Below are 27,939 nucleotides of genomic sequence, written 5' to 3'. Positions count from 1 at the left end.
TGATACAAGTTGTAAGGCAATTGATGGAACATCCAAGGTAATCTAATGACACAACTGTTTGTACTGCATTATCTTTTACCCTGTATTAAAAATGAGATTTAATATGTTTAATTTAATGGTACTTTGTAAAAAAAACATGTTTATTTATATTGGATTTTTTTAAATGTTTAAATTTTATTTTATATTTGAGTTGGTATGGGTTTAAAACTTAATAACATGTTTTTATATGAATTTTTACTTTATTCATTATGAAGTTACACATCAATTCATCAGTTTTCTTTAACACAAACGGTTATCTTTCAACAAAAAACACTCTAGTTTTAATTTTATCTGTGCAGTTAAATTCCAATGTGATAATTGGAGGGCTAGTTGAATTTGAGAAGGGCCAGTAAGATTATTCTTCAACTGGCCCTGCTGGCGACCTTGGTTTTCATGTTACAATAATTTTCAACCCTGCAACAGGGATCGATCCTAGACCAACCGTGCATCAAGTGAGCGCTTTACCACTGTGCTACGCCCCGCCCTAAACTCTAAGAGAAGATAAGATTGCTGGACAGTTCAACGACAGATAGATGAATGCCAGACAAATCAGTGTTAGAAAAGGCTACAAAGTTGCTTTAATGATTACATTTAGCTTAGATAAATTATACTTTTATGTTCATCTTTATGCTACTTTTTCATTTTAAAAATCAACAAAATTTCTAATAAAAAAAAAAAAAAAGTATTACTGTAAGTAGATTAAAGGGACATACCCTAGTTTCAACCCGTGAAAATTAACACTAAGTTTAGTTAAAGGGACAGACCCTAGTTTCAACCCGTGAAAATTAACACTAAGTTTAGTTAATCTACAAACCTATAACACATTTGGATAGTTACAATTGAGTGAAACATGAGTCTGACTTTGAAATTGTGAAATACCCTCTAAAAATAGATTAAAATGAAAAATAGATTAAAACTGGACTCCATAGCTGTTACTTCTCAGATGCACGTGCATTTTTAAAAATATGAGAAATGCATTTTGTGTTATTAAAAACAGCTCTTAATAGTAAAAAAAATATGCCATAGTGTTTAAAAATAGGGTATGTCCCTTTAATAATGAATATATATTGTATCACAATAAAAACTATATTAGTATAAAAATAATAAAATAAAATAAAGTTTTTAAAGTTTTCATTCAACCAATTTATGATAGGCTTTGGTATTTAATTCCACAGATATTTTTGTTCTCATGAAAATAACTAACACTTCCAAGTAACTATACAATTTAATAATAGTTTAAAAAACAAGTAAACAAGAATAATGGCGAGGTACATGATAAGCCTGTCAAAAGTAGGTCACAGTGACCTAGTTATGGTACACAACACTGCCATCCCAAGCAGGATTTTATGATGCTGTATGAATTAATCAGGGGTGGGAACTGGTGAATTGTAAAAAAAGAAGAAATCTAGAGGGGTCCCAGAAATTCTTGAAAACCGAGGTTAAATTTGTGCCATCTGACACACTTTGGAGGAAAGGATGATTAAAATGCGAGGAAACGCAATGTTCCACGAGAGGGAAACAGCTGATCCGAGGAGAATTCCCACCCCTGATTAATAAGAAAGATATGGCCTGGACAAGGATTTCCTTTAATGTGTAGTATGCGACACACATCCATCTCAAGTTATACATGTACTTGCATACAAGAGGTTTTATGATCCTGTTTGAACTGATAAGAACATGAAATGTTTACAGATGTACGCACTGACAACGCCATACCATAATATGACCCATCAGGCGAATATATATAAGAATTTTTTTTTTAAATTGTGAAAATATTGCATCTCTTTCTCATTTTAATTTAATTTAATACATACAGTAAATGCACAATGGCCTTGACATGACTATAACAACTTTGAATGAATTGTGAAAAGAGAGCGGGTTGTGTGTGGGTGTGAATCAAGTACGTGGGAATAACAAGATAAATCACAGACACAGTATCAAAAACAATTTTCCAGGTCTTGTTGACACTGACGCAGTTCTTTTTAACAGCTGTGCAATAAATACAGGTGTACTTTTTTTTTGTGTTCAAAATGCATAACAATGTTCAGTTCAAATTATCCACATGACTGCAGGTTAACAAACACATGTGTAGTGTGTTGTTGCATGTGGATCCAATTACAGTATTATTACAATATCGGCGTGTAAGACTACCTGTTCAGGTATTTTATTTATATACAATGCAATAAAGTGAGCAATAACCAAACAGCATCGCTTCAATTACAACAAACTAAAACTGCTTTAAGTCTTCCTATGGGAAACCCTGGCTTTGTTCTCCATTTCCTCTCTCTCACATTTTGACTATGGGGTTCCACAGGACACCTCCTGGAAGAGATTCCAATTTAAATGTCAAAACTACACCCTGGGACATACCGGAATAAGACAGGCACTTAAAAACATTTATGACATGGGGAGAGTTCAGGGGTGGGAGTGACAATTATTTTATATATATCCACCACCGATAAAATAACATTTTATTTAAACCATTTATGCATAGATACTGAGAGATGCAGCAGCAGATATCAAATAATAATGACAGTGCCGTCCATACCACCACTAGATCTAAAGTCTTTTGTAATTTAGTTGTTTACTTTAAATAATATATAAAAAGGAACTGTTCCAACAACTATGTATTGCAAAATTTGATTTTTTTTTGCAACTGCTCTCCCCCTCCCCCACACCATGTTGTAAGACTGTAAATCAGGAAATGTTAGCAAGCATAAAATGTTAGTGTATTTAGCAAGGCCATACAAGATGCTAAATTTAAAGAGACCTAAAACAGACTGTTCCAAAAACCTTTTGTGCGATAGTCTTGTCTGATTAACTAAAGACACAACAATGGCTGATTAAACCAAAAGGATAGCAAACAACATCACTGCACTTTTCTACTAAATTCAAGATGTCTATAAGCTGCATAACGTCAAGATTCGTCAAAATAATTATTTCTGCTGATTCTACAACTTAAGCTTATTTGTATTTTAGTTCATATAATGATCTCGCTAAAGTTCTGTCACTAATATGTCACTTATTATTTGGATTTCGCTAAATTTTAAGATCGCTAATATTTTATGATTTACAGTATTCCGTTTAGCTAAGACTACCCCCCACCCCTCTAAAATTATGTAATATTCATCAATACACATCACTTTCCCTGTCATTATGACATCATTTCTGTTTGTTTGTTTGGTTTAGTAATAAATAAAACATTAACCATTTTAATCTTTCTATTTAATTTTGATTGTATCAATAGATAAGTATATAAAGATTATTATACAAGCTTGTGTGTCGTACTGATTTTATGAAATGAGTGTCAGGATTTTTGTTTTGCCCGAGAGAAAGTGAAAGTAATACATGACTCCTGACATGAGTTTCGTAAAATCAGTATGACTCATACAAATGTAATAATTTCTTTATTATCCATATTATTATTGTTGTTGTTTTCTTTATGTAACAACAAAATCCAACTCAAAATGTTTCAGCCGAAACTAGCAGACTATGAAATGACATATTTCAAATGCACAGTCTGAGCTAGGACTGGAGAAGCAACGCCATGTTATGAGGTTGCTTCCCAAAATTACGTCATCACACACTTTGTTATTAAACGTGTGTTTCGTATGATTATTATTAACTCAGTTATGTTGAACAATATGGATAATAAATACATGTTATGTCCATTACTCCATACATGTATGTCTATTATACATGTCGACATGGGTGCCATACATCCTCACGAGAAATTCAACCCTGTAGACCCTCATCCAAGTGATCAATAACTGCAAGTGTTTACAAACACTGCCAGCCACTAGAGGTGAAATCTCTTTGACAAACAATACACCAGTGGAGACCTGAAGATCAATGTGTTCATATTGAAGACCAGTTTAGATCTAGCAACTTAAAAATTGTCCCAATACCTGTATAACTTTAGCAGCTTAATAATGTCACAGGAAGTTTGCCTTACTTTGTGCTGCATCAGTTTCTTAGTAGACCCATCTGGGATGGGGTTTTTTCCCCAATTTTCACTTCATGTACATTTAACTGGTATATCTAATGCCGTGGTATGTGTCGTCCTCTATGTGAAGTAAGGAATGTTTTATTTATGGCACACACATTTTTATTACGGTTATATGGCACCGCGTCTCAGACATATGTTTAAGGACCACACAGATAATGAGAGAGGAAACCTGCTGCCACCACGCAATGGGCTACTCTTTCCGATTAGCAGCAAGGCAGCTTTTATATGCAGCATCCCACAGAAAGGATAGTACATACCACTGTCTTTGTCATACCAGTTATGGAACATAGGCTTGAAAGACAAATAGCTCAATGGTCCCACTGGCGAGGATAGACACTGCACTGACTGCGTATCGTTGTAACTGGTCTATGTTCCACCTCTCCTGTATGTGAATGCATTGGTAAGTGTATTGATCCTGTCTAACAGATCCATATGTTTGTTTTGGGCCCTATTTTAACTTCATATATGTTTAGCTAGTAGGTAGGAAATTTAGCAGGATTCCAAGCTTCCACAAATCCAAGATTTCTGGTCAAAAGTGCAAGATTATAAGACGGATTTCCAATATATATATATATATATACTTTTCAAAAAAAGAAACGCAAAAGGGTACAAATGGGTTATAACTCCGATTTTATGTTTCCTACCGGTTCATGCTTTGTGAATATAAGGTCATTGCATGTCCCAAACACATTCCCACGGTTACATTCGATAAAACGCAGCTACTGTACAATAAAGTTCCAAAATGTGAATATTCGCAAAAACGCAGCCACGTGCAAACCATGTCACCACTGCACGTGCGTTGTCTGCACGTGCAACATGAACACCGACAGTATAAAAGTGCAGGGTGTTCGCTTGCCTGACCTCTGTATCTGGCCGACAGTTGACAATCCAGGACATGCCACGTCTCAGTGAACCGCAGAGAAACAATGCCATCGGCCGACTAGACGCAGGCGAATCCAGAACGGCCGTTGCCAGGGCATTCCATGTGTCCCCAAGCACCATCTCCAGACTGTGGGACCGTTACCAGCAACATGGATCAACACGTGACCTCCCTAGATCCGGTCGACTACGGGTCACTACCCCCGGGCAGGACCGCTACATCCGGGTACGCCACCTTCGGGAACGATTGACTACTGCCACCTCCACAGCCGCAGCAATACCAGGTTTGCGCAGGATATCCGACCAGACCGTACGGAACCGCCTACGTGAGGTAGGAATTCGTGCCAGACGTCCAGTTCGAGGTGTCATCTTAACACCACAACACCGTCGACTCCGACTGCAGTGGTGCCAGATTCATCGACAATGGCCTCAACTGCGATGGAGACAGGTGTGGTTCAGTGACGAGTCCCGATTTCTGCTCCGACGTCATGATGGAAGATGTCACGTGTATAGGCGTCGTGGTGAACGTTATGCGGCAAACTGCGTGCAGGAAGTGGACAGATTCGGCGGGGGTAGTGTCATGGTGTGGGCAGCCATCTCACACACTGGCAGAACTGACCTGGTCCACGTGCAGGGCAACCTGAATGCACAGGGCTACATTGACCAGATCCTCCGGCCACACATCGTTCCATTTATGGCCAACGCCAACGCAGTGTTCCAACATGACAACGCCAGACCTCACACAGCACGTCTCACAACGGCTTTCCTACAGAACAACAACATTAATGTCCTTCCTTGGCCATCGATATCACCGGATTTGAACCCAATTGAGCATCTATGGGACGAGTTGGACCGACGCCTCCGACAGCGACAACCACAGCCCCAGACCCTGCCCGAGCTGGCAGCAGCCTTGCAGGCCGAGTGGGCCACCATCCCCCGGGACGTCATCCGTACTCTGGTTGCTTCAATGGGCAGGCGGTGCCAGGCAGTTGTCAACACACGCGGAGGCCACACCCGGTATTGACTCCAGATGACCTTGACCTTGGTGGTGTGTCCTATCACTTACTCACAATGGACTAGAGTAAATTGTGAACAATCCTGCAACATTTGGTAATTATCGGACTCACCATTCAATAATTAAATCAATTCTCCAAATGTTACGACAATGTGGTTTTGCGTTTCTTCTTTTGAAGAGTATATATATATATATATATATATATATGATCTATATAGCATCATTTTACAGGTATAGTGGAATCCTAACAAAGAGCCTAAATGCCATGCCATGCCATGTGTCATTCTGTATATGGGAAAATGCATAATATACACTTTTTTGTTAGACCTCAAGGATGTATGTGCAGATCATTAACATGACACTCTGAGGTGCAAGGCTTGAAATAGCTGCAGTCCACAAAAAGCAGTCAATTTTAAAACTAACTTGTGGGTGAAACATAAATTCACTCGCTACAACCATCAAGAAAAAAAAATATCAAGAAAAAAATAAATTCACAGGTCATTTTTCAAGACCTGTGTTTGTCTGATTATCTCATATGCTGTTTAGCTCATGCATAATTATATTTTAATTCCATACTGCTCTATAATAAATCTCAGGGCTTCTAATTGTTTTTTCACACACTATCCCATTACCTCCCCTCATCCCATATTTTTTTCTAAACTTTTCTTTTGGCCTGCAATTTTATTTTAAAAATACCCATATAAACAAAACCTGAAGAAAAAAAAAGAAGCAGAAAAAAAAACCCCAAAACAGCAGCAGGGGTATTTTATTTCCTATATTGACCCCTTAGTATGTGCATTGAACAGTCATCTACTTGTTATTGAAAATAACATTTACTCTTATAGTCCATCCCATCCTCCTATAAAAATGTTATTTGTAAAAACATTTGGTTTGTTTCAACATAAGAAAACAAGAGTTTGGGAAATAACAAAACACAACAATTTTTTGTGTGCAATTAAACAAATATTTGGTTTAGAAATAAATAACTCTTTAATACAAACCGTAGTAAGAAAACAATGTTCATAGTGTTATGGCCTCCATTTTGTTTTATGGACTGGTATAGTTTTGCTATGAGATAACTTTATTTTCTTATATCAAGACTACCAGTCAGTGGTTTTTGCCAGAAAGAAAGAAATGTTTTATTGAAAGACACACTCAACACATTTTATTTACGGTTATATGGCGTCAGATTAAGGTTAAGGACCACACAGATTTTGAGAGGAAACCCGTTGTCGCCACTACATGGGCTACTCTTTCCGATTAGCAGCAAGGGATCTTTTATTTGCACTTCCCACAGGCAGGATAGCATAAACCATGGCCTTTGTTGGCCTGTAGACCGATTGCCTAATCACGACGCCGGTCGTTTTTGCCAGAAAGAAATTTTGGGGTAAGGTTTCCACGTTTTCTCCATTGAAAAGAACCGTGTTAAACACCAGATAGTTGTAGTTTAAAATGTACTGATCTGTTTATTAGTTTTACTTACTGGCATTTGTTTATTCTGCAGGTTTCTGCCAAAGGGTAAAATGAGTATGGACCACACCCAAAGTTTTGTCAGATTTTTTTTTTGGGACAAAATTAATTACTCTTATCATTACTGTATGATTTTCTTAACCCTAAGCGTAACCCATTTTCTTTCTGAGGGAGGCCACCTATACCCCCTGCTGACTGTGGTTGTATGCAATTCCATAGTGCAACACCCAAAAATTTAAATTATTAATGTACACGTTAATTTATCTTAAAGGTTAACTTTTAAATACAATTGCTAACTCTGAGCTACATGTATACATGCATAGTTTAACCTAACAGTTTGTTCTGGACCAACTCCTGGTGATACTGCACCTAATTGGTTTGATTAATGAAGTTATTATTCTTCAACACTTATTTTTAGAATCCAGACAAAAGTATGTGATTTACAAGTATCTGTGATAGGTCAGTTATCTACAACAATTAAAAGTAGGTGTCAGGGTGACCTAATAATAACAGAAAGTATATTATATAAAACAGCCTTCTACATTGTAACCGATTATGCGTTTTCATTTGGTGACTAAATGATTTCATACTATCTATATAAAACATCTGGCTCCTAGATGGAAAAGTTAACGTATAGGGCTGTACAACCATGGAAATTAGGTCGTAGTGACCTAGTAATGGTGTGCAACACAGTCATAAAATGTTATACATGCATTCAATGTTTGATGGTCATGCATGAATTGGTATCCAAGATATGGTGTGGAACAAAATGTTCCTCTGATGTGCATAACTTAAAACTGGTCCCAGTGACCTATAATGGTATGCAACACACGTTTAATGGTTCTGTATAAATTAATAAGAAAGATATAGCCTGGAAAGGATTTGTATTAATGTACAGTAATTTGTGAAAAGTAGGTCACAGTGACCTAATAATGGTATGCAACACAACCCCATCCAGACCTTTCCCCAGGATATTTTTAAGGCGCTTACATTTTCACTATCAGTTTAATGCAAATGCAAGTGCCAGCTTTGTTGTCTATGACAATTAGTAATCAACTGTTGTCAAACAAAAGGGTACTGAGGGCCTTGCACCTAATTAGGTATGAAGGACATGTTTACCTATTAGAAGTGTGAATACCTGTGTACTGTAAAGTTTTAAAAGTTGTTACAACCAACAGTTGATTGTCACATATAGCCAATGAAAGCATAGAGGCAATTGATTGAAGGCCATTACATGATGCCAAAGCCCTTACTTACTCTCCCGCCCCGGAAGTGGTCGCTGGCGATGTCAGAGGCTAGATCCGGGGCGGGCGTGCCTGAACCCTTGTGGATAGGGACACGTTAATAGAGTTGCCCATTGCCCATTACTTACACACCTAAGGTGTAGTGGCCCCTACGCCATATGCCTCTGGGGAAACCCCTGCCATCTCAAGTTGTCCTTGCATTTGACCTCAAAATGAGTTAACGACAGCAGTTCAGGTGTGTGACATAGCCCAGTGATAAATTAAGTAAAAAGTAAAGTTTGTTTTATTTAACGACGCCACTAGAGCACATTGATGTCAAACATATGGTCATTCTGACACTGTTTCTTAGAGGAAACCTGATGTCGCCACATAGGCTACTCTTTTACGACAGGCAGCAAGGGATCTTTTATTTGTGCTTCCCACAGGCAGGATAGCACAAACCATGGCCTTTGTTGAACCAGTTATGGATCACTGGTCGGTGCAAGTGGTTTACACCTACCCACTGAGCCTCGCGGAGCATTCACTGAGGGTTTGGAGTCAGTATCTGGATTAAAAATCTCATGCCTCGATTGGGATCCGAACCCAGTACCTACCAGCCTGTAGACCGATGGCCTAACCACGATGCCACCAAGGCCGGTTAATAAATGAAGTGCTCACTCGATACACAGTCGGTTTGGGATTGATCCATGTTGGTAGGCTCAATGAGCTATTTCTCGTTCCAGCCAATGCACCACGACAGGGCTGTGGTATGTGCTACCCTATCTGTGGGATGGTACACATAAAAGATCTCTTGCTACTAAAGCCTAATGGAAAAATATAGTGAGTTTCCTAAGACTATTTGTCAAAATTACCAAATGTATGACATCCAATTGCCAATGATTAATAAATCAATGTGCTCTAGTGGTGTCATTAAGCAAAACAAACAAACTTTTTGTCAAAAAGTCGGAACTGTAAGTACTTCGTTCTCCACAAAAATGTTTGAACAAAAATATCAACACCCAAATTTTAATCAAGTGTGTGCTGCTTGAATATTAATTATATACACAAATATCAATACAGCGAAAATAGTAATATGAAATAACAAAGTATAGCGTTTTTTATGAAGGAATAATAAAGGGAACTTTTTGTAAAATGGATCAATGTGTTGTAACCTAAAAAGCTACTATTTAATACCTAAAAGAAGCAAGGATCTTTTACATTTACACTTTCTAACATGTAGACAGCACAGGAAAGGAAACAATCTTACCCTTTGCCTCTATCAGGTATCTGGGGTGGGGCAGGACGTAGCCCAGTAGTACAGCGCTTGCTCGATGTGCGGTCGGTGTAGAATTGATCCCCGTCGGTGGGCCCACTGAGCTATTTCTCGTTCCAGCCAGTACACCACGACTGGTATATCAAAGGCTGTGGTATGTACTACCCTGTCTGTGGGATAGTGCATATAAAAGATCCCTTGCTGCTTATCGAAATGAGTAGCCCATGAAGTGGCGACAGCAGGTTTCCTCTCTCAATATATGTGTGGTCCTTAATCATGTCTGACGCCATATAACCGTAAATAAAATGTGTTGAGTGAATTGTTAGTTAAATAAAACAGTTCTTTCTTTTTTTCTTTCTATCAGGTACCTAAACTGTAATAGCTCAGCAACACAAATGCAGGGCTCACCCTGTCTATTGCCAAATTAGTCAATTGCTTTTTTAAAATTATTATAATAGAAAAGGGCTACAACATTTAGTCTCTGGCTAATAAAATATTCCTTAAATTAACCACATTTTAATAAATGTTCAAGCAAAAACTTCACATATCTGAAAATCTCCTGCATTTTTATTGGTCAATGAGTTCTGTGATGTATGTTGGTAAAGATGCAGATTTTTCCATTTGGAAATAGCAGATATCATATTGTTATACCCACCTACCTCTGCACAAAAAGTTAAAAGTTTAACGACACCAATAGAGTACATTTATTTATTAATCATCGGCTACTGGATCTCAAACATTTGGTAATTATGACGTATAGTCTTAAGAGAAGAAACCTGCTACACTGTAGCAAGGTTTCTTATTTATAATACGCACCATCCCACAAATGGAATAGAACATACCATAGCTTTTTTAATATACCAGTTGTGATGCACTTGATGCACTGGATGGAACGAGAAATAGCTCAATGGGCCCACTGACAGGGACTGATCCTAGACAGACCCCGCTTTACCACTCTCGGCGCCCTTGGAGACAGTTTACGGCATGAAATAACTGACCAGTACAAAATGACTACACGCAGTACTGTGAAATAACTTTATCACAAGGGTACGGAATTACTGTTATGAAATGATCAGGCAGTATGGTAAGAAATAACTAGATGATTCAGTAAAACACAGATGGCTGTCCAACGAGTAAAAATTAATCTAAAATCTAGGGCAGAGTTTAAACGGTGCCATCCTCTCCTTTTAAAACCATTTTAAAATAACCAAAAAATAAACTTACGTTAAAATGTCCTAAAATTAAACTAATTAAAAACCTCAGGAGAAATGTGCACATTTTTGTTCACCACAACCCCTGCAATTGTCCACAGCAATTGGCACTTGTGTGGAGATTGCTGTGGAATTTTAATTATCCACAGCACTTTTTTGCTGTGGACTATATTCAGGTTTTTTTTCAATGGCATTTATTTTTTTGGCCGTGGACATTTTCTTAAAGGGAGACTAAACTCCAACATGAGCCTTGTGTGTTAGAAAGATACATACCCTGACCACCAACACATACTGATACTTGAAGAAATGAAAAACGCGTAATTTTAAGAGTTAATAAATAAAAAATGTGATTATTTCTGTCAACTGGGGGCAGCCATTTTGTTTTGTTTTTTGTGGTATCCGCTACTATAGCTTGGGGCGAAGTGACGTCAGCTCCGACCAACTCCAGTATGCACGGCGTAAACAAAAGCAGTAACCGACGACAAGGCGCTTCACTTTTATCAACCTGACTTGTAAAACAACATAAATGACTTGATAGTATAATAAACTATTTAACTAAATATATTTCATTTTTAATGTGCATCAACAGAATGAAATGGAGTTATATAGTATTTTTCTCTTAAAAAATGCAAAGACAAAATGCATATTATTAGGCTTATTGGTAGAGTATGTTGGAACAAAAACAACCACGCACGATACCCAAATGAAATATTTTTTTTCTTTGGGACTACGTAATTGGTCAGTTTCGTTATTTTAGATGGGAATGTCTACTTAATCAAGGGTTTTACAGAATTATTTACAGTAATAAAGGAGGACGGCTGATAATGTCCATTAACATTGTAGGGGCAGCAGGTTATCCCACAATACCCTGTGATCTTAAAAAAAAACCTGGCAAGTATTTTTGTATGTGTGTCTAGACAGTGGTAATCACTTACTTCGACTAAATACCATGCAAATATACACCTGCCAATCAGGAATCACATGTGCAGGCTACGGAAAGAAAGGACCAATTGACTAAGAAAACACTCCAATTATCATATCAGTACGTGAGTTAATGTATGGACGAAACATAATACAGTTATTTCAACACTTTGACAGTGGTGGTTTATTTTGTATTGAAAAACAATATATTGCTGGCTTACTGGTGACAGTGCTAGATGAAAGTCCTTCCATTTCCTTCTGTTTTATTTATTTATGTTTATGTGTTGGCAATCTGGGTTGCATTTTATACTGGATCACAAAGTGACATTTGCATCACCTACTCATAAAAAAAAACCCAACCCTAACTCTTATCAATTCACCCAAGCATCTGCCTGTACACTATTTAAGAATTATTCCTCTATTAGTCATCCACTTGTAATCAATGATAATGTGGATGACATCAAGAAGATGCATGCCACTGTCTTTTTTTCTTCTTCTTTTTCTCTTCTCACAACATCCACCACCAATCCAAATGATTCTTTTATTCAAAATGCACAAGGTTTTTTTGCAGTTGACATCTTTGTTTTTATAATTGTTTAATAAGGTATTAACCTTACTGTGGGGTGTTTTGAGTAGCTTTTCTCATTCATCTTAAACTCAGAAAGTGGAGAAATAAACGAGTACTTTAATTCTTCAAATGGCGGATTAGTCAAGACAAAATGACAGCTGCTGGGATTCGTGCACTAACCTTTTAAGCTTGGAGATGCAGGGCTTTTTCTTTCAGGCGAAAGTCGACTGTCGGGCGATTTTCTTGGCCATATTTTATGACAGCCCTGTGTCGGCGATGCACTGCTATTGTTTCTGGACGGGTTGCCGTTTTTAAGTGAAAAAGCAACTACAGCTTTTATGGGTCTTTGCTTTGTTGACGCCGGGGACACATTTCTTCGAACACGCTGATTCGGCTGTCCTGACATTTCTTAGCACAAATACGCAAATACTGTTTGACAATTGTTAATGGGTCTCTCCTCGACTTGGTCAAGTGAGACCACCACGAAAATGTGGGGATACCAGTTATAAACTTATCAACTTGCTCTCTTCTGCAGTATCAATCTTCGACAACCCTCACACTTGACAAAAAAATTCCGCACAACGAACGTCACGTGGTGCAATCGGGGCGCTTTTATTGGCTAATGTCAGCCATATTTTCCCAGGAAGAAAGGACCATTCTCTTCAATAGAGTGCTTTTATTAATTTATTGATAACAAATCGTGGATACAAAGAATACCGCCATTAACAACCAAATAAAGATATCTGATATAATGTATATATTATACTTAATAATTATCAGTTCAGTCATAATACCGCTGTTTTCACAAATATACCGTAGCAATTAGAGTGACCTCCCTTTAAGCGCACTTGACAACTGGTTGTCCGTGTAAACAATCGAATGACAGCTGTCTTTAAATAACCTGAACAACAACACCAGTCATACTATTCTATTTATGCTAAAGCGCTGACCGTAATACAATACAAACAGTAACAAAAAGTATATTTCAAAGTGAATTGTGGATGTATTTTTTTCATTCCAAGCTAATTTCAGTTCATTTCAACAGGTGCGCTCTGGTTCTGTGGTTAACTGTACCGCGCTTTGCTAAAACTTTAACTTTTGTATGTATTTAGCTACAGGCAACGTATATACTCCTTGTTGAATGTATACTGTTGCCGAATAATTTTTAACATTTAAATATAATTTATACCTATTTAAAAAATTAAATATAATTTAATTTTGTTATTCTTTGACAAGTTGTAGCTTTTTTGCGTCCTTGACAACCAAGGGAGTAATCGTTGTGCGTTATGGAAACAAAGAACCGTGTGCAACTGATGACAACAAACGCGCATTTTCTACAGCTGGTCCCGACTTTTATTTATTATTATAATGTTAGTCTTATTAATGATTGTACGTTATATCTATTTTACAATGATACAACATAGTAGTGAATCCTGCATGACATTCAAGTGTGGGGTCACAAACAAGCTGATAAGCAGAAAGGGAACAGGTAAAGGTAGTTTGTCTACTTGTCAGACCCATGGTACTGGTCCCGAGGTTGGGGTTGGCACAATTGCGTTCTAGTGGGATGCACAATATATATATATGTATATATATATATATATATATATATATATATATATATATGTATATATATATATATATATATGTATATATATATGTATATATATGTGTATATATATGTATATATATGTGTATATATATGTATATATATGTGTATATATATGTATATATATGTGTATATATATATGTATATATATGTATATATATATATATATATATATGTATATATATATATACTGAACCAAAAAAGAAACTTCCGATTTGTACATATAGTATTTGTTGTGTTAAAGAATTCATTGTGTAATGAAATTATATAGGTAGTATTAGCCTTGAGCTGTATTATCAGGATTCATGAATTTTATCGATTATTTTGGCACTGTTAATCGTCGACAACGTGAAATTCAATTTGCACGTGCATGCATGGTTCGACATGTCCCGTGTAGTATTCGGTCAATTTGTTTTACTTGTCTTACTGACATTGTTGTCAAGTGAACGAAAACGCTTCAAAATTTGTAAAAAAAAACAACGTTTTTTACATTGTAGCATTTTTAGTATGCCAAGTATACTCAATAATTTACGCGAACGGGCGATTGACATGCTTGATGCTGGCATGACGACAGAAGACGTTGCAAGGCATGTTGGGAGTTCTAGTCGAGCGATACGAAATCTTCGCGTAAGATTTCGAACGACAGGAAGCACCAACGACTTGCCACGTCGTGGACGTCCGCGTGTTACAACGCGTGGTCAAGACCGCTATATCATGAACACGCATTTGCGCAATCGATTTCAAACTGCCACTGCTACTGCTGCTAACACACCTGGGCTTCATAATAACCGAATCAGTGAGCAAACTGTTCGTAATCGTCTGCGGGAGAACGGTTTACATGCACGACGTCCTTATGGTCGGATGCGTTTTAACGCAACGTCATCGTCTAAATCGTCTTAATTGGGCACGTGTACACACGTTGGATACGGCGACGCTGGAATACCGTTCGTTTTTCAAATGAATCCAGATTTTCTTTACAACGTGGTGATGGCAGGGTGCGCGTCTACCGTAGGAGAAATGAACGCTATGCTGACTGTTGTGTTCTTGAACGAGATCGTTTCGGGTGTGGGGGCTGTGTCATGGTCTGGGCAGCCATTGCCCATGGTTATCGTTCACCACTAGTCGTCATTGATGGCAATTTAAATGCTCAACGTTACCGCGATGACATTCTCGCTCATCACGTCATTCCTCTGTTCCATAACAACTCCAACATCTCGATTTTTCAGCATGATAATGCCACCTCTAATACAGCTAGAGACACTGTAAATTTTCTTAGGACAAATAACATTGATTTCATTGATGATTGACCCGCTAAAATTCCTGATATCAACCCCATCGAGCATGTCTGGGATAGTCTGGACAGACGATTGAGGCGTCGTCCCAACCCACCCGCTAACGTCAACGAACTTCGTCAAGCGCTCATTCAGGAATGGAACAATATTCCACAGACAGAAATCAACACTTTAGTCAATTCTATGCGCCTGCGATGCACTGCAGTGGTCAATTCAAGAGGTGGTCTTACCCGTTATCGAGTGTTTTTTTTTTTTAAACCCCCACCACACTTGATCAGAATTAATCCCAGTTTCTGTTAACCTATGGCCATGATTTTTGCACCAAACGATGCATCATGGAACACTCTTTAAACGCATATATAACAGTTATTCCCCCGGTTTGTTTTCATCAAGTTATGTTCAAGCAAATCTGTAGAATGGCTGAAAATTTCAGGCAATTTGTAAAGTAACTGATTCACTCAGGCAATCTGTATATTGCCTAAATATTTCAGGCAATATACACATTGCCTGACTTTTCAAGGTAATTTCTAGACATTGCCTGAAATGAAAGATCCATCATTCATTGACAGCAATTGTTATAAAGGTAAACACAACTAGTGACAAAATGCAATATTATTTAATTCACATAATTGATAATTAATCACAAGATACACATCATTAAAACAATTATAATATTTTTGCTACGGTTTTGAGATAAATGCATTAAAACATACATCACATACATAGGTGCACATCAATTTGAATATTTTTGCTACGGATATGGGGGATAAATACATTAAAACATCCATCACATACATCATTAAAACAATTTGAATATTTTTGCTACGGATTTGAGATAAATACATTAAAACATACATAGATGCACATCATTAAAACAATTTGAATATTTTTGCTACAGATTTGAGATAAATACAATGAGCAATGATATGCCTGCCTATCCATACTGTATTTATGGAGAAACACCTTTACCCTGGCTTCTAATCCGTTGCAAAAACATTAATATACCATATTAAGACATGCTAACATCAAAAGTTATCATGAATACATGTTCAACGGGCTTCTAATCCATTGAAAAAACAATCTATTTTAAGGTAATTAACCGTTACGATTATTCTTTCAAAGTATATAGACCGGCCTCGGTGGCGTAGTGGTTAGGTCATCAGTCTACAGGATGGTAGGTACTGGGTTCGGATCCCAGTCGAGGCATGGGATTTTTAATCCAGATACCGACTCCAAACCCTGAGTGAGTGCTCCGCAAGGCTCAATGGGTAGGTGTAATCCACTTGCACCGACCAGTGATCCATAACTGGTTCAACAAAGGCCATGGTTTGTGCTGTCCTTCCTGTGGGAAGCGCAACTAAAAGATCCCTTGCTGCTAATCGGAAAGAGTAGCCCATGTAGTGGCGACAGCGGGTTTCCTCTCCAAATCTGTGTGGTCCTTAACCATATGTCTGACGCCATATAACCGTAAATAAAATGTGTTGAGTGCGTCGTTAAATAAAACATTTCTTTCTTTCAAAGTATAGAATTAATAGATTAAGACAGGTTAACATCAAAAGTTATCATGAACGCATGTTCAACGGGCTTCTAATCCATTGAAAACAATCTATTTTAAAGTAATTAACCGTTACGATTATTCTTTCAAAGTATAGAATTAAAAGATTAAAACAGTGTGAGATTAAAAGCAATATTTTGAATCTTAATTACTTTGATGTCAAGCTTTTCGTCAGTGTTTTGTTTTTGGAGAATGTCTTTGTGGAGATTTTTATTTGAAATACATTACATAATTTTAATTAATATTGCATTTTGTCACTAGGTATGTTTATGGTGGATCTTTCATTTCAGGCAATGTGTCTAGAAATTACCTTGAAAAGTCAGGCAAAGTGTATATTGACTGAAATATTTAGACAATATACAGATTGCCTGAGTGAATCAGTTACTTTACAGATTGCCTGGTTTTACACATTGACTGATATATGTATATATATATATATATATAAGACCCCCCCCCCAAAAAAAAAAAAAAAACCCAAAAAAAACCACACAACAAAACCCCAATAAACCCACGGACATATCTTAAAGTGGGAAGGCTGTTTCTCGAAAAGAAAGGCGTCTTCTTTTTGGGGTCTCTTTTCATTTTTAAATATATTGAATGACGTGAAATTTAATGTTGTTTCTAAGTGTATAATTACAAGTCTAGCATACCATGCACATTCTAAACTTTTCAATTCTTAGTCTGAGACCAGTAAGTGCTTATGTTCATCACCAGTTGAAGCGCTGGCGTAGCCAGGATCTTATGTTGAGAGGGCATCCTCATTAGGGAGGGGACCACATTGTCTATATTAGTCATGTTATGGCGCGACAGGAAAATATATAACGTGGTGGTGGGAAAGTGTGATGGGGGGGGGGGGGGGGCATTGCCTTCGTGGCCCGCCACGTCTGGCTGACAGTGAGCTGAAACTATTGTTCTAAATTATTACACATTCCTATTTAAAAAAATAATAAATTTTGGTCATCATGACACATTTCTAAATTATACTTCTAAACCTTTGTATCATAAACATTCTAATATGCACCAAGGTCCAAACTGTTACACAAAAAGTAACAGATTTGTAAATCAACCTCCACTGAGGGGATGCGAGAGATCAGAAAGTTACCATCTGAGCTAAAGGAGGAAATTCTAACTAGCTACTAGCTGTACCAACACCACCACATACTCCAACCTGATGTAAAGCTACGTCGACTCCCAGTATCACAGTTAATCAACATACACTGGAGAATGCGAACCACGGACTCTCAGTATGAAAATCCAGCGTTCTGCCAAATGAGCTACTAGGGAAATTCCCACTAACTAATTTGGTTAGTAGGTATTAACGAAGTTCTATCTATAGGCTCCATTTAAGCGCCTTTAAATAGTGCTTATATCTCGGTCTCAGATAAAAATAAATACATCAAGACTTATAACTGTTTTGTGTTTGGGCTCATTCACATGGGATGCGGCGCAAGCGGTTTCCAAAATCTAATAATTTACAATGAAAGCATAAAGGCTGTATGCGTCTGCGGTTTGCGTTTTGGGCATGAAACCATATACTGTACATATGAGTATTTGATTGCGGCTGACCGTATGTGTTTTGTAGACGCACACATCGCACACGTCCAGCCTAGACGCTCTCTTTGAAATTAATGTTGTCTGTATGAGCCTTTAGAGTCAGACTGTATGTATTCAGTGTGAATACTCTCATTGGAAATGATTATATTTTAATGGTTGTAGCCGCACCGTGTCGAATCCAGTGTGGATGAACACGCCCAATCACTGCGTCATGTCCAAATGTAACAATTTAAGTAAATCAACCTCCTCGTTAAGAAGATTCGAACCACGGACCCTCTGAATAGGAATGGAGCGCTCTACCAATTGAGCTAATGAGGAATTCGAATTTTATACCAACACTCCTTCCATATCAAGTGAAGCTACGTCCCGGAGCCGTGGGCCTAGAGTGACTGAAATGTTATAGGTCATGGCTTGGTTACATATCCTTGTTAAAACACACCCAGTCTCAAATGTAACAGATAAATAAACCTCTCTGAGGGCATTTCAAACCAAGGACCTTCTGTTTGAGAGTATGGTACAGCGCTCTACCCACTGAGCTAATGAGGGAAATTCCCAGTAGCTACTGCTATATACAAACAATATCTTGGACACTGAAGTCTGGATCTCCAAATAACAAGGTATGATATGTACAATTATAATTAAGGCAATTTGCAAGGTTTTCCCCGAGCTACGAATGGCAATAGTACAGCAAATGTTCAGTTTTCAATGCGATGCCCACTAGCTCACACTGGGGTATCTGCAACAAAACGTGCGAATATGCGACTGTTCGCATCGCTAATACCCAAGAATTCCAGTTATGATCATGCCTGTGATTAGCTACATCTGTGTATCAGCTTTTGAGAAACAGGGCAATCTTAAAATAAACATTAACTCGACATATTAGATCATACCTTTATTGAAACAAATAAACCTCACCGTGATGTAGGGGTGTAACATTCCCTTTGAGAATGGCCAATACAGCACAATTGAAATTTTGAGTAAAAGTCAGTATTTATCTGTGATATTTGTATTTTTGCAGTTCTATACAGTTTTTATTTAAATTTTGAATTGTTATATTGATGTTGATCATCACTTTATTTGTTTGCATTACCATAGTTTGACACCCAATAGCCCATGTATTTTTCGTGCTGGGGTGTCGTTAAACATTCATTCATTCATTTTGAAACAAATAAAAATAACTATACAAATAATCTCCAAGGCACAAAATCCACTAACAAATGATTTCTTCAACAGTGTGTGTGTGGTTGTATACGTATTTGTTGGTCTGTCTGTCTGTCTGTCTGTCTCTCTCTCTCTCTCTCTCTCTGTGACACAGAATCCAATCTCATCATTTACACAAACATGTTTGTTTAAGTAAATCTGCGCATATCACATCTTCTAGAAATCCACGAGTATTAGTAATTCACCTCCAGTTAGGTGTAGCATCAGTAGTATCACAATAGTCTCGAAGACACGACCGTTCAAGACTGAAGTCATAGTCATATTTCGACCACATGAATGTTCTGAGAACATAATCTTCCGAGGAGTTATTGTGTTGGTTAATTTGGTATTGCTGTGTTAAAGACGGAGCTAAGACAAATGGGACATCTGATATTAGCAAATCGTTATTGTTGTTGGTGTTAGCAGGTGGGGCAGACGATTGACATTCTATCATTGACATTCCTCTTTCCATTGCAACTCTGTACGTTGGCAATTCTTTGTCTGGTGGTAAAACCTATGATTAAAAAAGAAAAAGAGAAAAACGATTTTAGAATACAAAAATCAAGTCACTCAACAAAATATCTTATAGTGCTTCAAAGTAACTGTCCTCCATCTGTAGCCATTATAACATGCTTACAATAAATATAGCTACAGCCTGTTTAAATATATAAAGTTTTTTGCTTAGGACACGAATATCTGTATTCTGTGGATTGTAATCCATGTAAAAATGCGTAGTGATTCGTTTGCAACTATATATATATATATATATATCTGTTTGGTAGAAATGCTATGAATAAATATTTTTATGCAGATTCGGGCATTTTTGTTTCATTCGGGCAAAAGCTAGCCTGCCCCCCCCCCCCTCCCCCCAGCTTAGTTGAATGTGGGTGCTGTCGGGTTTCTTCTGTAGTGTGCGTATTAGTGCTTAATATATGGATTTTTTTTTTAAATCAAGGAACTCAAAAATGATCCATGTAAAGGCATTTGACGTCAAACTTAGAATTGTTGTGATATTAGAGCGGGAATCTTTGACTACCGTTTGGTGGGCAGCGATTGCGAAAAAAACATACACAGAGCTTGGCCTCCGACTGTAAAGAGAGCGTCATAACCGTCCAAATGTCCGTCTAGCTCTCTTATAGTCGGAGTACTCGGGCGAGGTATATAGTATTACCATCACTAGAAACCCTCTGCTTTCGATTTGACGTTGGATTCCCCAAAGTTCTAACAATAAAACAACTAAATCAACGATAAAAAGCACACGACTCCCCTTTCAGTCTCGGTATCTCTCTGAAATAGTGTGGGGACGAAACCAGTAACGTGTTCAGAAGGACGAACTCTCGCGAACAACTGACTGGTTTTTCTACCATTTAATCGGGTCACATTATATGTAATACAAAATTAGGCGCAATATTCAGTCCAGCGAGCGACCGATCAACCTCTCCGGACATGCATCAGTTGAAGGGAGTCCAGGGTGTGTTCAAAGTTCTCCCAACGTTCAAGATTCCCAGTCTGCAGCTCGTCGCGATAAGACGTGTTTGTGCACACTGCACGTGCTTTCGCGGCTCGACTTGGGGATCCTTCGCTTTTGTTGTTTTTGTCAACGAAGTGAAGTTTTCTACTGGGATGTATGCGGCCATTGGAACTGATTGAACGCTGGAACGCTTCTGGTTTCGACAGTCTGCACCACCAGGTTGGATTCTTTTTTAGCGAGATTCCTTGCCTCCACGTCATTTCTCCGTCTGACTATGTTGACTTGTATTTTTCGTGACTCGTATGACGGCCATTCTGCAGAACGCCACAGTTGTTCGCGTTTAGTACTACATGTCCGAGCCTGTCCTAGCAGCACTGGAAGATTGACCGCCCAACTCTAAGAAGAAATAGGAAGCGGGGTCGGCCCCTACTACTCTTTTTCTAGACTTTACTTTGTTTTATTGTGATACCATCTCGTATCCTCCGGAGTCGGGCCCGTCCGCACCACTATACCAACCTATGACGACTGGACTATACCCTAGTCTGATTCTTTCTCTCGTTCAGACGGATCCGGCTTCTCAAGATCTGTATTTTAGCACAGCACTACACCTTCAACGTCTATTGACTGTTAATCTAGGAGTTTTCTTGACGGGATGCAACCCATCTCGTCCCTACAAGCTGTGCACCCTAACGGCCTTAACGAGGCCACTCACGTGGACATATAGATCGGACTTTAAAACTTTTAGACCTTCATTCAAAAGTTTGTCGAAATTACTTTCTTTTTTTAATATTATTAAATAGTCCGATCCTCTCTTCTTTCTCTTATTTATTTTTGGACTGTCCTTCTAAAATGCTCCAAATTATATAAATATTCGACCGAGCAGTCAATTCTTTTTATTTCTGGCTTTTAACTTTTTTCTTTCTTTTTTAAAAAATTCTATTAACTTTTTTACTAATTGCTATTTTCACAATTCTGCCCATTTTCAACTCTACCCCCCCCCCCCCCCTTCCCCCCTTCCATCCCGAGTCAGGCCACCGATCTTATCTAATTTCTTTTTGACCACCCGATCTAATCTAGCGACCAAATTTAATAGTAGAATTTTCTTTATTATTTATATTAGAGATGCGCATCAAAATTTTAAAGGCCCACTAATTTTTGGATGTAAATTTCAAAATTGTCCGCTAATTTTTTTCTGTCCCGGGACGGACATGCTCAAAACTCTAGTGGTATATGAGCATGTAAAAATTATTCGCACTCGAACCCAAAGTTCAAACCTGGATAGGCTCTTCCAAACCACGGGACGGAGCCTGTGGAGATACTACTAAATCTGTAACCGTTTTTCTTAATCAAGCTAAATTATTTCTACAGAAAGCACAGTCAACAGGTCATCTTGGAAAAGTAGTGACTGATTACTTCCATTAATCGTTATCAGATTTACATCTCGTATTTTAGGACTGTCGCTTTCAAGGAGATCTCTTAGTTACAGGATGTTGCATCCATGTACCGCCTGTAAGAGGACTGTCACTTCCAAGACATGCCCAGGATAGAATGCATATAACTATGATGGCAATGCATTCATGAATCACTGTTAAAACCATACATCCATATCCAGATCGAAGCACTAGATATAAGCTTATATAAATTAACACACAATGCTTATTTCCCAAATTAAATCCATGACTCATGTCAGAGCTGACTCCGTGAGCGTGGGAACGCCAAACAGGTTGACGACTTACAGCTGAGAGTAGCGTGGGGACGTTGACCCTCAACACAGCGGGAGGTCAAGTCTGACGTCAGAGGAACCCAACACATATGTTTCAGAGATGACTGTGAGGGTGGGATAAAATAACGTTTTTGTAACTGTGGGTAACGTGGTGACTCTGCCCTCAGATCTGTAGTGTGTGGTGTGACCCAAAAGAAACAAGATACCACCAACCAGTGTTTCTGCCAGAAAGAAATTTTGGGGTATGGCACTATGGAAATGAATGCAACCACAGTCAACAGGGGGTAATGGGGGCTTCCCCCAGAAAGAAAATGGGTTAAGTTTAGGGTCAGGGTTAAGAAAATCATACAGTAATAATAAGAGTAATTAAGTTTGTCAAAAGGTTAAAGAGACAGACCCTAGTTTTCAACACTACAGCATATTTTTCACTATTAGAGCCGTTTATGATCAATAAAATCAAACATTACTTATATTTTATTCTTTAAATTATCCATTTCCGTAGAATCGTAGTGTTTCTGGTCATCCCGGTGTTTATAATACCAAAAAATAAACTTCATATTTTCAAAAACGCACATGTGTCTGAGAAGTAACGCTTTATTGATTCGAGTTATAGTCTATTTTTAGGGATATTTCCCATTTTAACGTCACAGACTCTTCTTTCACTATATTATAACTTTATCCAAATGAGATACAAGTTTGTAAATTAACTAAACTTAGTGTCCATTTTTATGGGTTAAAACTTGGGTCTGCGAAAAAATACTTATGCAACATTTTTTGGGTATGGTGACTTACCCGTTTTACCCTCTGGCAGAAACCCTGCCAACCTATACAAGTGAAAAGTCCAGAATGTGTCCATCCATATTCTGACTAGTTGCGTGCTATATATAATGGTCTTTACAACCAATGAAAAAAACAGAAAGAAAGAAATGTTTTATTTAACGATGCACTCAACACATTGTATTTACGGTTATATGGGCTACTCTTTTCGATTAGCAGCAAGGGATCTTTTATATGCACCATCCCACAGACAGGGTAGTACATACCACGGCCTTTGACATACCAGTCGTAGTGCACTGGCTGGAACGAGAAATAGCCCAATGGGCCCACCGACAGGGATCGATCCCACACCTACCGCGCATCGAGCAAGTGCTTACAACCAATGAGTACTAACATTCTACTTCTACATCAAAGAGTATACATCCATAATCAGTTACAAATAGATATAAACTGGTATTAAACTACTGCACATTATATATGCTGATACTGCCCATGTTGTGTAGTGGTTAAGTCATCAGACTTAAGGCTGGTAGGTATTGGGTTCGCATCTCAGTACCGGCTCCCATCCAATTACTACTCACTGAGTAAGAACTAACCCACTGTCCCGGACAGACAGCCCAGATACACGAGGAGTGTGTTAACTAATTGCCATTTGATACAAGCATGAAACCAACTGAAATTAATACAGCACATTATACACACTGTATTCTCAAAGTGCACAGTCCAGTAAATTGCCAATAAGCATATGGGCTAGAATTAAACGAAAATGCCAGAATCTGTAAAAAAAAATATTTAATCATATTAGCATTACTACCAAACTGCTATACAGGGTTGCAAACAAATCACTACACATTTTTAGTTTGATTACAACTAATTTTGAGGGTAGAATGATGGAAATACACAGTAAAAAGGTCTCGGGTTAGCACATTTTGTCCAAATATCTGTAAAATCTTTGCTTGAATTTGGAGTTTTGCTCTAGCAGTCGGGGGGGGGGGGGGGGGGGGGGGGGGTTGACCCCCCTGCCCCTGTCTTGTATGCTCATGAGCATGGTAACACCAAATGGGATAGTGACTACTGCACATGTGGATAGGCAGGAATGCCAATTCTTCAGAAAATTGATGTGTCGAATCTGGTAAAATTCCATAAATCAAGAGGGTTATGGTCATATATTCCTAGCAAGCAAAGCCCATTGGTTGGAAAGAGTATTATCCAATTTTGAACATAACTAAACAGATTCTGAGCCCATGTCCCCAGTGGTTACTAGCAATGATATGCATCCCCCTCCCATGCAACTCTTGACCACTTCTGAATTATTAAGTGTTTAGCAAATGCATTTATTGGTTTTTAGAGGAGAACATGTAATATCTTGATATTTCTGTGGAAGATTACAATATAGATAATGAATAGTTGAGGTGCCCTTTTTAAAATGATGCACCCCTGCCCCTGTAATACCATACCTGTGAATATGTAGGTGGCGCTAGAACGCCACAATGCGAATTAAACTGACTGGCTCTAAGTGCCATCCTTTCACTTTTGGTCTCGCCGACGAGTAAGAAGCCATCTTCTTCTCGGTCATTCAGGCAAACAGGAGGATGGGGATTCATGTCTGCTGCACTATATTCTGGTTTAGTCGGTTTACTGTTTTTATTCAGGGTGTCTTTAACAAGTCCTTTCAACGATGAAAATAATTGGTCCACATTATTCATGCCTGACGCCTATATGTAGGCCCTACACCATTTCTGCAAAACACAAATAAATATGAATAAATATAAATGGAAAAATGTATTTAAGTAAACAGAGGATATTAAATAAACGATTTATCAAATGTTATTAGGCCCTATGTGAAAATATTTTTAAAATAATAATTGTGAACTTTACAAAGGCGTTGAAGGGGGGGGGGGGGGGGAGTAGAACTGAAGATATATACCAAAGTTGAAAGGTAAATTAATATACAACCCCCACCCCCAGTTGATGGCATCTTCTGACATCTATGGATTTAGGTGACCAGTACCAAATTATACTATTATCATATTTTACAAAGCTATTTTTAAAAGCTAAAAGTGTTATTATAAGCCATTGTGCACATTACTGGCAGTATTGTGCTTTCAAGGTGGCAATATTCACTGATGGTTCCACCAACCCCCATATAAAAGACATATTGTCACCATTATGACTTGGGGGGGGGGGGGGGGGGGGGTGGGGGGGGGGGGTGGAAGAGAGATATAGCCCAGTGGTAAAGTGTTCTCTTGATGTGCAGTCAGTTTAGGATTGATCCTCTCGGTGGACCCATTGGGCTATTTCTTGTTCCAGTCAATGCTCCACATCCTGTCTGTGGGATGGTACATATAAAAAATCCCTTGCTGCTAATCGAAAAGAGTAGACCATGAAGTGGCGACAGCAGGTTTCCTTTCTCAATATCTGTGTGATCCATAACCATATGTCTAATGCCATATAACCGTAAATAAAATGTGTTGAGTGCGTCGTGAAATAAAACAGTTCCTTCCTTCCATTATGATTGATGGTGGTAATAAATATAATTATTAGTACCTATTCATACACAAAACACATTTGAAAAATCTGGATATCACATACTGTTCTTCTTATTATTATTTGCTTATAAGCTTCTCTGATCATGCCCCATGACTGGCATATTAAAGGTCGTGGTATGTATTGTCCTGTCTGTGCTGCTAAAAATGGCAGGTTTCCTTTACTACTACTAGTACTACTACTAAGTGTCAAAAATTATCAAATGTTTCATATAAAATAGCCGATGATTAGTAATCTGATCACAGTTCGAGCACGCTGTCTTGGACAAGTGCTGAGGTAGAATCAGCCGAGGTGTGCTGAATCATATGTGAATGATTGATGTGGAACACGAAATATTCCGATATGAAAAAAAAGAGTAAAGTTTGTTTTATTTAACGACGCCACTAGAGCACATTGATTTTTAATCTTATCATCGGCTATTGGACGTCAAACATATGGTCATTCTGACACTGTTTTTAGAGGAAACCCGCTGTCGCCACATAGGCTACTCTTCTTTACGACAGGCAGCAAGGGATCTTTTATTTGCGCTTCCCACAGGCAGGATAGCACAAACCATGGCCTTTGTTGAACCAGTTATGGATCACTGGTCGGTGCAAGTGGTTTACACCTACCCATTGAGCCTTGCGGAGCACTCACTCAGGGTTTGGAGTCGGTATCTGGATTAAAAATCCCATGCCTCGACTGGGATCCGAACCCAGTACCTACCAGCCTGTAGACCGATGGCCTGCCACGACGCCACCGAGGCCGGTATATTCCGATATGATTCAATGTCGCACAAAACATTACACATTATTTTAGACAATTCTGTACCCATATAACGTATAAATCATACGATCACTTCAGTCCCAGCTGTGTATTATTTGTGATTTAACACGTGTCAGCTTCGTACTACAAAACATACTAACCACATCAGTGTAGAAAACATCTCATAGACAGTAGACTCCATTTCATCAATAAAATTGACCTATTTTATACAGTCACGTGCCAAAGGTAACCGATATCATTGATACCGTAACTACATAATAAATTAGTACCTTAGCCTACTCATGGAATCTGGCTCCAGTCAAAATTAGGGGACATTAACTAAATTATGTTAAATTCGCCGTCGTCGATGTTAATGATGATGATGACGACGATGGTGGTTATGATGATGATGATGATGATGATGATAATTTAAAGTAATCCTACATGAGTACCAGACATTTCGCCCCCAGTCAATTCGCCCCCACGTGCATAACCAGTTCACCCCTACAAAGGTACCAGTTCGCCCCCAGTCAGTTCGGGTCATGTTCCTGGCCTGGAAAGTCATGAAATTTTTATATTGGTCATGGAACGGCCTGAGTGTAATAAAGTTCTGTTCTGATATATCCATACGTGTTTGTTCTGTGTTGAATACGAATTCCAGGCTAGGCAGGTCAGGCCAGGTCATAGGGTTTTACGTGCACGTTCAGAACAAGCTTTTGTAGCGCACGCTTGTCACGGGCACAAGAGCCAGCCTTGGTCGGTTCCTCCGTCCATGACAGGCCAGGCTAGGCTGGTCGTACGCGCTTTTATGGCCATTATCACGTGTTAACCTGTTAACTGTAATCAGTCATAGTGTTTT

The 27,939-nt window shown here is 38.3% G+C and overlaps 2 protein-coding genes across 3 annotated transcripts in view; both read right to left on the bottom strand.

The window, feature by feature from the left end:
• LOC121381900 (glucocorticoid-induced transcript 1 protein-like) overlaps positions 1-13,777 on the bottom strand; it is a 28,473-nt gene extending 14,696 nt beyond the window's left edge. Inside the window, exon 1 of the mRNA XM_041511302.1 lies at positions 12,789-13,777. Coding sequence (XP_041367236.1) covers positions 12,789-13,014 — 226 coding nt within the window. The 5' untranslated portion in view covers positions 13,015-13,777. The remainder of the gene's footprint in view (positions 1-12,788) is intronic.
• Positions 13,778-19,676: 5,899 nt separating this feature from the next.
• On the bottom strand, positions 19,677-27,499 carry LOC121382137. 2 transcript variants are annotated; one of them, XM_041511645.1, is made up of 3 exons: positions 27,371-27,499; positions 25,247-25,528; positions 19,677-20,332 (listed from the first exon to the last, which is right to left on the bottom strand). In XM_041511645.1, exons 2-3 carry the CDS (start codon positions 25,493-25,495, stop codon positions 20,021-20,023), a joined length of 561 nt encoding a protein of 186 aa, XP_041367579.1. In that variant the 5' UTR covers positions 25,496-25,528; positions 27,371-27,499; the 3' UTR covers positions 19,677-20,020. The 2 variants fall into 2 exon arrangements, with proteins under 2 accessions (XP_041367579.1, XP_041367577.1); XM_041511643.1 differs by having other exon boundaries at positions 27,242-27,380.
• Between the last annotated feature and the right edge of the window lie 440 nt (positions 27,500-27,939).

The sequence above is a fragment of the Gigantopelta aegis genome, chromosome 9 (assembly GCF_016097555.1).
Source record: "Gigantopelta aegis isolate Gae_Host chromosome 9, Gae_host_genome, whole genome shotgun sequence".
NCBI lineage: Eukaryota > Metazoa > Mollusca > Gastropoda > Neomphalida > Peltospiridae > Gigantopelta > Gigantopelta aegis.
This window is presented reverse-complemented; position numbering and strand designations above follow the sequence as displayed.

What these genes read in the sequence shown, in the direction of transcription:
- LOC121382137 (XM_041511645.1), bottom strand. Translation starts at nt 25,495, where the DNA reads ATGAATAATGTGGACCAATTATTTTCATCGTTGAAAGGACTTGTTAAA. An exon ending in CGCCACCTACATATTCACAG is followed by an intron (nt 20,333 to 25,246) that starts GTATGGTATTAC and finishes TTTTAATCATAG; the next exon opens with GTTTTACCACCAGACAAAGA.